General features: G+C 35.6%; 3 protein-coding genes across 3 annotated transcripts; all 3 read right to left on the bottom strand.

The window, feature by feature from the left end:
- Positions 1 to 1,817: 1,817 nt before the first annotated feature.
- Positions 1,818 to 3,124, bottom strand: LOC147398309 (ferritin-3, chloroplastic-like). Its single transcript, XM_086448967.1, has 4 exons — positions 3,001 to 3,124; positions 2,815 to 2,880; positions 2,081 to 2,144; positions 1,818 to 1,972 (listed from the first exon to the last, which is right to left on the bottom strand). The coding sequence occupies exons 1-4, from the start codon at positions 3,058 to 3,060 to the stop codon at positions 1,923 to 1,925; spliced, it is 240 nt and encodes a 79-aa protein (XP_086305093.1). The 5' UTR covers positions 3,061 to 3,124; the 3' UTR covers positions 1,818 to 1,922.
- A 2,281-nt stretch (positions 3,125 to 5,405) lies between these two features.
- Positions 5,406 to 6,933, bottom strand: LOC147398308 (uncharacterized). The gene is made up of 5 exons (XM_086448972.1): positions 6,764 to 6,933; positions 6,466 to 6,666; positions 6,309 to 6,401; positions 6,100 to 6,207; positions 5,406 to 6,012 (listed from the first exon to the last, which is right to left on the bottom strand). Exons 1-5 carry the CDS (start codon positions 6,929 to 6,931, stop codon positions 5,647 to 5,649), a joined length of 936 nt encoding a protein of 311 aa, XP_086305098.1. The 5' UTR covers positions 6,932 to 6,933; the 3' UTR covers positions 5,406 to 5,646.
- Positions 6,934 to 7,384: 451 nt separating this feature from the next.
- Positions 7,385 to 10,921, bottom strand: LOC147398307 (uncharacterized). Its single transcript, XM_086446700.1, has 3 exons — positions 8,340 to 10,921; positions 8,157 to 8,256; positions 7,385 to 8,077 (listed from the first exon to the last, which is right to left on the bottom strand). The coding sequence occupies exons 1-3, from the start codon at positions 10,919 to 10,921 to the stop codon at positions 7,385 to 7,387; spliced, it is 3,375 nt and encodes a 1,124-aa protein (XP_086302826.1).
- Between the last annotated feature and the right edge of the window lie 1,324 nt (positions 10,922 to 12,245).

The raw sequence follows: 12,245 nt of genomic DNA, 5'->3' as shown, positions 1-12,245 counted from the left end.
TTAAGACCTATTTCTCTTTGTAGTTGACCTGGGTGTAGCAGAACTCCTTTACTTTCTGGAGGAAATAACAGAGTTCGCCATGGCCGAAAACTCGAACGAGAGAGAGAGAGAGACACTACTAGAAAATGGACTTATACCGACGGATAGATCCGTCGCTAAATCTGCATAATTCTGTCGCAAAATAATATACCGACGGAGAGGTTTTTCGTCGGCACTCGTCGGAGTTGATAGCGTCGGTAATTGTTTTAGCGACGGCATAATAAAATTTCCGTCGCTATATCCATTATTTTCTGGAAAAAAAATTCTTGCGGAAATTTTGTTTTCATTTGTTTATTTACATCTTTACCGACAGACTTTTTAAGTCCGTCGGTATATGCTATTTTGTTAAAAAAAAAATTTTACTAAAGCCAGCCCAGCCCATATATCAATTATATCAGCTTACCACCCCCACACTGTAAATTGCTGAACCCCCCACACATCATAAATTTACAAAAGCCAGCCACCCCCCACCCTCACACTGTAAATTTACAAAAACCAGCACAGCCCCACCCCACCTCTCACTGTAAATTGACAGTGGGGAGCCCCTCCACTGTAAATTGACAAAAACCAGCCCAGCCCAGCCCCACCCCACCTCCCACTGTAGATTGGCTTATCCTTTATGAAATTAATTAACCTACGGCAGTAGTTGAAAGTGGCAGTTTCGGTGTGATTAATAAAACAAACATAATTGTGCTGAATTTCCTACTGGTTGAAGAAGATTATTATAAGGTGAACAGAAAACTTACCATTTTTTCTCTGAATATCTCTAGAACGTTGTTGTTGACAAGCTTGAATAGATTTCTCCTGCTCATTAGCAACAGCAAGAGCAGTATTGCCCGACTTCGATCCCTTAGATTGCTCCGACTGTTGGTCAGACTCCAACGCTTGTTGGTGATGGTGAAAAACGGAATGTAATTGGCTTTCAGATCTGAAGAATATCACATGCACAAAATTAAAAGAAAAGATGTGTGAAAGCAGTTGATCACTACCTACCTATATAAGCATGAGTGGCATATACAAAAAACTAAATGATATGGTTTGCGGAGTTTCTTCGAAATTGAGGGTCAATGTAGAAAATACAGAATGCAGATCTGTTCTTAACATCAAGGAGAGCATGCACATCATAGCATGTTCAAATAAATACAATGTAAAGTGGAATGAAAATAGAAAGAAAGCCTCCAACTTCCAAGCAAATAAATTACACTAAAGTCTGCAGTTCAGTTAGGGATAGTGCAAAAAATAAGGATAAAAATTATTATCCAAGAAAATAAGACTTCTGAATTCCATTATTTTCTTAGTGTATCCAAGTTAAGAATGATGACTTGTTTGTCTCGAATAAGGAATTCAACTAAAAGTATATTATCGAAGATATTTAATTGATAATCATAACGCAAATTGGAATGGAAAAGGTAGGAAAGCTTCGAATCAAAATGAACAACAAAGACTCAAGCCTGTAGTTATGTGAAAAAAGCAAGGATGAGGATAAACTTAAGTGTTCTACAACAAGAACAAAAATTACTGTCCAAGAAATATAAAGACTTTGAAACTCCATTATTTTATTAGCACATCCAAGTTAAACAGGATGAGATATGGTGCCCTGAGTCATAAACAAACTATTTAATAGAAGAAAATGCTAGGTGAGTGGTTGGTTAAACAGGATGAGATATGGTGCCCCTTTTTATCCCTTTTAGTTATTGAAGTGAAGAACAAACCTTTTGCTGAAGTGCCATAGACTCTAAGAAGTCTCTCTCTTTCATCTTGTTTTCAAGTTCCTGAGAAAGAGACATGATAACTATTCTTCATTTCAAGACCTCCAACACAGAAAACAACTATTTATTAACAAACCTCTGACACACTCCTTGAACTGTAGCCAAGTTTCAACATCAAGCCGCAGCTCCATTGTTGAGCAGTGTCTGGTCAAAATGCCATACACCTGAGCAAACCAACCAAAACCAATGCACTTATTAAGCACCATTTTTAGAAAGAAAAGTTGAATAAATAATGAAGAGTGAGGGTTTGTGTTTTTCAATTTGATTCTTACCATGTCCTTTCCCCACCCTTCTTAATTGAGCAACATATTCTGATATCTTTTTTATGGCTTCCACCTAAACCAAGAGTTAATGAATCCAAATCAAAACCAAACCACAAACATGTCTGTCTAATCACATCCGACAATCATAATAAAAAACTTCTTTTCTGGTGTTAAAAAATAAAATATTTTAGTTTTAGAAAATTTAATGACCCCAAAATGTTGAAGATGATGGTTGCATCCTCCCATGGGCAACTCTCTACCATTGGTATTCAAGAAATGAAACCTAGATTCAAATCCCAGTCTTTAAGGTTTGCGTCACCCGCAAAGTGTATAAAACTCTTATATTTATTAAGAGTCGTGATTTTCGGACTCCCCCACATGGCATAATCAAAATACTCTCCTGACGTGGCATATGCCAGAACCCTAGATTTTATGCCTCGGATACACATCTGCACATCCCCATATGTATGAGCAGTTGTGTATCCCGAGGGGAAAAGATCTATGGTTCTAGCACATGCCACATCAGGAGAGTATTTTGAGTATGCCACGTGGGGGTGTCAGTAAATCATTACTCATTTATTAAAACATTTTGCCAGCTTAGAACCCTTTCTGAGTCTAAATCAATCTAACTAAACATTGTTCAACACCACTTTCCTAAGTAATACAAATAAAGGGATGAGCACAAATTTCAGACAAAAAAGAAAGAAAATAGTAGAAAATTAAACATGAAAGCCAAACTTCACCTGCTCAGTCAGAAACTCGCTCTCAATGAAATCTGCCAACTGCACATCATTGCTTTGGTTTGCCACCTTTTGTTCATCAAGAAAAAAGATAATATCTCAGAAGAGGTGTAATGTGTCAGTAAATAATTAAAAAAAAAAAATTTAAAAAAATGTTAAGCAAGGATTGGATGCGCTAAGATGTTTTACGCTGTGCAAATTCAGAAGCTTCTCATTCGTCAACTTCTCCAAAGACAATACCAGCTCCATAGCTGAATCAAGAAAAATGAACAATAAATACTAAAGTAGTGGAAATAGTGTTCAATTCAGTGCATCTTAGTACATGTGAAGAAAAGCAGATAATAGCACAAATTGATACACATAAATATTCACTACACATGCATAAAAGGCATGGAATGTATCTACAAGGCACTTACACACGACACCAAGAAATGGCACACACGATACCCCTTAACATAAATGCATAGGGGTGTATGCACATACAAATTTCCATGAATATTCCCAAAAGTGTACATCTCAAACAGGACGTACATGGTCCCCCACTAAATGCTCTTCCTTATTCTGAAACTCCTATTAAGTGCTTGCTCATCTGTCTTGGTACCCAGATGTCTATAGAATAATAAAGAATAATGATTTTCAAATCTTATTAATGCAACTTACCATCATTTTCATCTTCTGCAGCTCACCCGTGTCAACTTGCTTCTTTGCAGGACCCATCTCAATGCCCCTACTCGAGTCGCAAAATTTAATGAACTTAATGTCTCACCCAAGTCATTTTCTGAAGGGCTGATTTGCACAAACATCAAAGTTTTAGAGTCACCCCCTGCAAGCATAAATCAGTGGGGGAGAGAGTCAACAAAAGAAAGAAACAATAATATTTAACAATCTGATTAGTTAATCTAGTATGTCAACTAAGACTTACCCAATGAATCTTGAAGTAAATGTGTCAACTTGGAGTTCCTGTCAAAACCCCAAGAAAGGAATCAGAATATGAAAACTGATACAAAGTTAGTCAGACATATAAGCAAACTATGGATATAAACCTATAAGGGATGTGGCTGCTTTTGTTTGCTAGAGCGGATATGACATCCCCAAGAGCTGAAAGTGATTTGTTGATGTTTTGAGCCTCCTTGAGTCGTTCCCCTTGCAAATCAGTCTTGGCAAGCCTCTCACTGCCAGCCAAAGCTTGCTCTTGGTGCACTCCCCATTTATCAGGTTTTTTGCTCTTACCATTATACAAAGCATGCTGAATAAAAGTGGAGAAAGAATAAACTATAAATATAAACACATTTTTCATGATTAAGAACATAAATGGGAAGAAAAGCCTCATTGCCACTAACCAGTAGTTGGATACAAATATCCTTAATAAAATCAAGTAAAAAATTGGATATGGATATCCAAATATAGAATCCGATATGAATATGAAATATGCTTCATCCGACTCACACGGCCACACCTAACTCATTGCCAACCCTAATCTCATATAGGATTCTAGTCATAGAAAATTACTAATGTGAGCATATACTCTTCATATGGGAGTGGGTACGTAGGATAGAAAAATATGTACAGAAAATTACCAATACAAACATATAGTCACCATATGGGAATGGGAAGGATAGCAAACTATATACCATTTGTTAAATGCTTTGCCAACATCTTGACAAACCTAACAACTTAATTAAAGTTTCAACGACTTTTTTGCTTATATTGGGTATCCCACCCTTTGGGTGAGGCTAATCCCACTGTCACATGTACCACCTCCTCATAAAGTCCTATGTGCAACTGGTTGAATTGTCCTTAGAGAGTGACCCCCACCCTTTGGGTGAGGCTAATCCCACTGTCACATGTAAATTTTATGAATTTAGATTTTATTGACAGAGAGCTATATAGAAAGAAAACAGAGAGATCAAACTTGTTTGATTTGAAGGATTACATTTGGTTTTTAATTAAAAATATTTAGAACCCAGGATTCAAATTAGGAAACAAAAACAGTACCAACCTGGTTCACAACTCCAAGAATTCCTCTTATGTCCTTAGGCGATATCTCTGCTATATACACAAGAACCTATGAGTAAAAGAATCTACGGTTATGTGACCACCTCCACATCAGAAATGGGAGAATCACAGTAAATCCCTGTGTCACCCCAGAGCATTATTCAAAAGCTTACTATGTAGGAGATTACACCCACACCAAATCCTTCCAACAACCTTACCTTCTGTATCCCATATACAAAAACCAAGAATCCTACACACAATTGGCAAATTAAAAGTAGTTAAGAATCCTACAATAATCTAACAGTAGTCAATTTATCATATGACTTGTTGGATCAAGAAACACTACCTGAAGTTGGGAGATCCTTCTTCTCAAATCTGCTTTCATAGCTACTGGAATAGTTGCCGAGTCCACACAAAGTCAAAAGTTGGATAATGTCATTATGGTAGTGGTAGGCACCTACCAGAGCAGTGCTGTAAAAGAACCTCTTGTCTGTCCACTTGTTCCGATCAAACACTCGAAAAAGAGGAAAACTAGAGTACGAATCAGAAAAAATTGAATCTTTACCTGACGAAGGACTTTCTTCATGGCATACCTTCTCCCTCCTCCTTTATCCGGGCTTGGGACCGGCAATGTAAAACGTTAGTTGTACATTGGCGGAGTTAAAAAGGTTTTACCTAATACATCTAGAGTTTTAAAATGTTTTACTTAATACATGCAAAGTTAAAAAAGGTTTTACTTAATACATGCAGAGTTATCTAATATAGTCTAAGTATTGTACGAAGATAATACAAAAAAAGTTAAATGTCATGGGAAAGACAAACAAGCATATAGAAAAAGTCTCATAACCCATGGCTAGGAGGATGACCGTCTGGAAACATAGTGCGGAAGTACTGCGCTATTTGCTCTTGCACCTGACTCTGGATTTGACTTTGCATTTGATTCTGCATCTCAACAAACTTCTCCTCATGTTCTCTTTTATTTTCCTCTAACGTTTGTTGTAGATTGGTCAACTGAGATTGCATTTCGGCATAACTAGTACGAGATGAACGAAAAGAGGAGCCAAAAACTGATTTCGGTGTCGGGCCTAGACCATATGTACGCACTCGACCATGCCCATCTGGTCCAAACGCGTTAGTGAATATCTTCTCGCCTATAGGCGTAGAATCTGATCCACCACTTTTTTCATGATCCATTTGCATTTTAGCCTATACAACAAAAATGAACTAATTAGTATGAACTTATTCAAATTTATTTATTTGGCATTATATTAAAATTTATTGAAGATCACATACCATAAGCTCAGCCGACTTAGGATCAGATGGTGACCCATTTTTTTTAATATGGGTTTTCCTAAAGACTTCAGCTCGAGTAGGTAAATTACCCGGTTCTCTACCCTCACCCTTTAGTAACACAAACATAATCATATTAAATATATGTCATAAATCACATTGAATATTAGAAGATAATGAAATAATCAAAATGACAGATATTAGATACGCACCAATTCATGACGATATTGAGCACAACTTTTTGTCCCCCCAACATGTTTGATTACTTGATTTTTTCTATTCTCACTGTTCCTCTTGGATACAACCTACACAAATTTCATAAAATTATAATAAAGGATTGTTAATTAACAAATTCTTAATAATTTATACCTGAGCCTCAGGAGTACTCCAATAGTGGACGAGCCAGGTCCAATCGGCTTCTGAGACGTTGTTAGGAATATTAAGCAATCTTTCTTCATCCGTATCGAATTGTAGGTAATTCTGTTTTAAGTCATTCTTCCAACCTTTATATTTCATTGACATGGATAGCATTACCCAATCTCTTTTATCATCATCAATCTCAACAAATCTCTAAAAAATAAACATTACAAAAAAAATAATAAACATATATCATATTGTTAAGGCAAACGTAAAACAATACCTAAAATATAAAGTAATTTATATTTACCTGAACCTCTCGCCACAAGGAATCCTTTGCATGCTCTGGAACCTCAGTCCATGACTTGAATTGCAATGGGGCATGACCAGAATGCCTCACAACGTACCCTAAGAAATGTGTAAAATGGCTAGAATTTTTTCCTATTGGTTGACAATGAGCATTCCAATCTACTAACATCTTCTGCCCTATTTTTTGTCCAAAATTTCCTACACCTCGCGTAGGCCCTCTTCTTCTAGTACTGCTAGAAGCTGTTTAAAGAGTTAAAAAAATATAACAAAACAAGAAATATGTCAATGAAAACTTATTTAGACAAACATTGTATTAATGATACTACAAGGTATTCAAAATAACTTAATAAAATATATCATACCTGTATTACTACTCCCATTTCTACCTCTCATAGATGGTCTAGCTATACTCGATGATGCATCTGAGATTGAATTTGAGGGGTTATTTCTCCCCTCTGTCTGTTGGACCACTTGCTTGGATGATTTTCTACGCAACATATCTAACCAACAATTTCTCAGATAATTAAAATCAATATATTCATCAAATGACAGAGTAATTTCATTTTATTAAAACGAACTATTATTATAAAAAAAAACAACAATTTACACAATCAATCATATACTAGATGTAATCGTTATCATCATCATTATTGAAGCCTTGATCATCACCAACATATCCTTCGACAAGTACTCCTTGGATATCGTTTCTATTCCAAGTGATAATATCATCATTTGTATCGATTGCATTTTGATGCAACCCTGGCTCATTATCTTGGAAAGGTTCTGCTACTACATCATCTTCCGGCTCCATATTGTATAAGTCTCGTGGTTGTGTATTTATTACAACACGCCAATCACAATGGGTGTTGTCTTTTATATAAAAAACTTGTTGTGCTTGATTTGCAAGAATGTATGGTTCGTTAGTGGCTAAGGTCCGTGTAACATTCACACACTTGAAACCATATTCATCTTGCTTGAATCCCCCACGGTTTATGACATCCCACCAATGACATTTGAATAGTATGACTCGATTCCCACCTGGATACTTCAGCTCTAAAACATCATTTAAGATGCCATAGTATCCCACATTACCTATCACCGAATTAGTGTCCTTAGCATTTGCAAAACTATGTGTTTCTGCAAAGACAAATACTCCACTATTTTGAGTTTTTCTCCGGCTATCTCGTTCTTTGGTGTGAAATCTAAAGCCATTTACAATGAAGCCCTTAAAACAAATCACATTATGAGAAGGGCCAAGAGCTAACTGATAGATTTGTTCATTTACGTCTTCACCATTTAATCGCATTTGTGAAACCTATTAAGATCAAAAAATGAAATTAATACATTTAAAACTATATTTAAGTGGGTTAATTTTGATAATATTTATCACATACATGATGTTTGAACCATTCAGCGAACTCCTTCACATGTTTTCGCTCCACATCCCTAATACTCATGTGATTATGAGTGTCTTTAATCATCTGTTTGTGTTGTCTGTACAATAAATTATTTCATTGATTAAGGACTACTATCAATTATGAATATAAATAAAAATATTTTGAAATGATTTATCTTACCGAACAAATGGAGCAATTTCATTACAGTTGTTTAGCACGTATAGACGAGCTTGTTCCCACTCACTCCGTCCCAACATTTGTGAGATTGCCTTTCCTATAACACGGCCATTTTCTTTGAAAATTGACAATTTTTCACTTGAACCATCATCAACAACATCATTATTACGCACTGGTCGATTGAACCTCGTTTCAATCCCATGCAAGTACCTCGAGCAAAATGTCAACGATTCTTCACAAAGATACCCTTCAGCAATAGAACCCTCTGGATGATTTTTATTACGTACATATGACTTTAGCCTGTGCAAGTACCTTTCTATTGGATACATCCACCTATATTGTACTGGTCCGGCCAACTTGGCCTCATCGACTAAATGAATAGGCAAATGTACCATAATATCAAAGAAAGACGGCGGAAATATCATCTCCATTTTGCAAAGTGTTAACGCAATCTGAGATTCAAGGCGTTCTAACTCCTCTATCCTTAGAACCTTACAACATAATTGTCTGAAGAATGTGGACAACTCAATCAAAACCAAACACACATTCTTAGGCAAGATTCCTCTTAGCGCAAGTGGAATAAATTGTTGCATTAAAACATGACAATCGTGACTCTTGAGCCCTGATATTTTGCATTGTTTGACTTGAACACACCTTGAGAAATTAGACGAATAACTATCTGGTACTTTTACATCCTTCAAGCATTCACAAAATTTCTTTTTCTCAACTGAAGACATTGTGTAACATGCAGGTGGTAGTAACAACTTTCCCCCATTCGATATCGGGTGAAGTTCTTTTCTTATACCCATTAATTGCAAATCAAGACGGGTCTTCAAATTGTCTTTTGTTGAACCCTCAATGTTCAATAATGTTCCGATCACATTCTCACACACATTCTTTTCAATGTGCATAACATCCAAACTATGACGCAACAAAAGATCTTTCCAATACGGTAAATTGAAAAAAATGCTCTTCTTCTTCCAATTCTTCGGTAATTTGCAATCATCCCTTTTTCTTTTCCTCCCATCCTTATCTTTATCTGCCTTACCAAATATAATTTGCTCATAGTCACGTAATTGATCGAACACATTCTCGCCAGTCAATGGTTTTGGCGCAACTCCCAACTCATTTCTGCCATTAAAGGACATTTTATTATGTCGAAATTTATGATCAAGTGGTAAGAATCGACGATGTCCTAAGTAACATTCTTTATTTCCTTTTTGCAATCGTATTGAACAAGTATCCTTGTGACAGGATGGACAAGCAAGTTTTCCTTTAGTGCTCCATCCTGACAAGTTAGCATATGCAGGAAAGTCACTGATAGTCCATAAAACCGCTGCATGCATCCGAAAATTTTGTTTTGTTGATGCATCATATGTTTTAACTCCTTCTATCCACAATTCATGCAATTCATCCACTAATGGTTGTAGGTAAACATCGATGTCATTCACGGGAGCCTTAGGACCAGGAATAAGCAACGACATTATAAAAGAGGTTTGCTTCATACACATCCATGGCGGGAGGTTATATGGAATCAAAACAACGGGCCATGTACTGTGAGGAGTACTCATGTAACTAAAAGGAGTGAAGCCATCAGTGACTAATCCAAGTCTAACATTCCGAGGTTCAGAACCAAATGATGGGTATTTATTATCTAAAGCTTCCCACGCCATAGAGTCTGCTGGATGCCTCATTACCCCATCTTTTATACGATATTCGACGTGCCATTTCATATGTTGAGCTGTTTTTGAAGACATAAACAACCTCTTAAGCCTAGGAATCAATGGAAAATGACGCAAAATCTTTGCAGGTATTTGCTTCTCTTTTGAAGACGAATCGGAGGGATTTTCAAATGATTGGCATTTAACAGTTTTCCACCTAGACTCACCACATACTGCGCATGCATTTGCATTCTCATGTTCTTTCCAGAATAACATGCAATCATTCGGGCACGCATCTATCTTATTGTAATGTAAACCAAGTCCTCGCAAAATCTTCTTCGATTCATAGTAATTCTTTGGCAACTTTTCTCCAACAGGAAATGCATCTTTTAACAACTCAAGTAACATATCGAATGATTTATTACTCCATCCGTTAAGACATTTCAGGTGTAACAACTTTACAATGAAAGATAGTTTTGAAAATTTAGTGCAACCCGGGTATAACTCAGTCTCAACATCCTTCAACATTTCATAAAACTTGTTTGCATCATCGTTTGGCTCATCCGAACCATCATCATTTAACTCATTAACCTCTTCATCATCAAAATTAGGGATTCCGAATGCATCTTGTAACATCCCTTGCATATCATCACCCTCTTCAGACTCATCACTATTATCTTCATCTTCAAATTTCTCTCCATGGTAAGTCCAACGAGTATAATGTTTATTCATCCCATACCATAATAAGTCACCATGCACGTTATCTCGATCCTTTAAAATCGCATTGAGACATCTGACACATGGGTACTTAATCATGTTACCAAACCTTGAACGAGAAAATGCAAAATCTAATAACTTAATAACTCCTTCATCATACTCAAGGGTACTTCTAGGCAACTGAATCCAACTTTTATCTATTGGCATGTCCACTTTACGACGACGTCACCTTTAAACCAATAACACAAGGTCACACACACAAAAGAACATATCACAAGAATGTTAATTTAAAACGAAAAAGAGAATCTTTAGTAGTATATGGGATAAGAAAAATGTTGAAAATTCATATAGTACATTTTCTGTATGAAAATGTAAGTATAAGCTAACAACTAGCATTATAACAATTCTCAATTCCAAAGGTGGTATCATCATTATTAGGAAATGATTAATTAATAAATGTAACAGAATATAAATTATACGTTGGTTACTAAAACAATTATTAAATAATAGAATCATTAATCATTAAGTTATAAAATATTAATTATAATGTGGCATATAAGTGGAAGTCAATTCTAAAAGATCATTTAATGAAGTCTTGTTAAAGCCAAGACTTCCCATATCATATGGAGATAAGTTAGAGAAGAGGCTAATACTTGCTTGAAACAATGAAGAAGTTAAGAAAATAGAGGAAGCTAAGACTAATAAACTAGAGCTGTCATTGGATCCCATATGGATCGATGGATTTGGAACCAGCCCAAATAAGAGTCAGAATAGATCTAGTTTTATTGGATCGGATCTTTACATTTAGATCTAAATTTGATCCGATGCAATTTGATTCAATTAACTATAATTCAATAATGGAAACATACAATCAAAACTACATCCAATCATCTAAATTAAAAAAAAAAAAAAATTATTCCTTTTTTACTATTAATAATTAAAATATTTCAGCTACATGAGCTCAAACAGAAAATAATAACAAAAAATACCCAACCTCTTATGCTGTACAGCTTATATTTACTGTCCCACCTAGCAAACCCCAATCATGATCATAACGACCAATCATCAAAAAACTTTATCCAAGTTTTAGGGTCCACCTAGCAATTCCAATGGAGTATACAAGTAGAAGGGATTTTTTTCTTAATTATAACCATAAATATTATTTAATTACCATATAATATTCTAAATAAAAAAATGTCATTTTTCTTTGTTTAACATAGAGGAGCCCTATGAGGAGTACCTTTCCTCTTCTTGAGAGATAGAGATGAAATTGAATTTGTATCACCATTCTCATCAAAATCGATATACATTATATTGTTATAAACAAACTACCAAACAGGAAATATAGAGATTTTAGTACTTGATACTTGGCAAGAGGCCTAATCTTTTTGAACACGAGGGACTTGATGTCCTTCTTATGGAACTCTTTTAATGCTAAATTATTCTCAGAAATTTCTTCCAGTTCGCGGATTCAACATAAAATTCAGCATCAGATTTGGCATTAATCTAATCAATAGTTCAAGAAAGATTT

This window comes from Akebia trifoliata, chromosome 7, assembly GCF_017979445.1.
Source record: "Akebia trifoliata isolate Shusen 1 chromosome 7, ASM1797944v1, whole genome shotgun sequence".
Taxonomy (NCBI): domain Eukaryota; kingdom Viridiplantae; phylum Streptophyta; class Magnoliopsida; order Ranunculales; family Lardizabalaceae; genus Akebia; species Akebia trifoliata.
This window is presented reverse-complemented; position numbering and strand designations above follow the sequence as displayed.

Excerpts from the sequence above, each read along its gene's own strand:
- LOC147398309 (XM_086448967.1), bottom strand. The coding sequence starts at position 3,060 with ATGGAGCTGGTATTGTCTTTGGAGAAGTTGACGAATGAGAAGCTTCTG. Across the intron at positions 2,881-3,000 it reads AGCTTCTGAATTTGCACAGC|GTGGCAAACCAAAGCAATGA; the intron begins GTAAAACATCTT and ends GATGAACAAAAG. Across the intron at positions 1,973-2,080 it reads AAGGGTGGGGAAAGGACATG|GTGTATGGCATTTTGACCAG; the intron begins GTAAGAATCAAA and ends TGGTTTGCTCAG.
- LOC147398308 (XM_086448972.1), bottom strand. The coding sequence starts at position 6,931 with ATGTTAGTAGATTGGAATGCTCATTGTCAACCAATAGGAAAAAATTCT. Across the intron at positions 6,667-6,763 it reads CCTTGTGGCGAGAGGTTCAG|AGATTTGTTGAGATTGATGA; the intron begins GTAAATATAAAT and ends TTTATTTTTTAG. Across the intron at positions 6,013-6,099 it reads CTAAGTCGGCTGAGCTTATG|GCTAAAATGCAAATGGATCA; the intron begins GTATGTGATCTT and ends TTTGTTGTATAG.
- LOC147398307 (XM_086446700.1), bottom strand. The coding sequence starts at position 10,921 with ATGCCAATAGATAAAAGTTGGATTCAGTTGCCTAGAAGTACCCTTGAG. Across the intron at positions 8,257-8,339 it reads GAAATTGCTCCATTTGTTCG|ACAACACAAACAGATGATTA; the intron begins GTAAGATAAATC and ends TTTATTGTACAG. Across the intron at positions 8,078-8,156 it reads CTGAATGGTTCAAACATCAT|GTTTCACAAATGCGATTAAA; the intron begins GTATGTGATAAA and ends TGATCTTAATAG.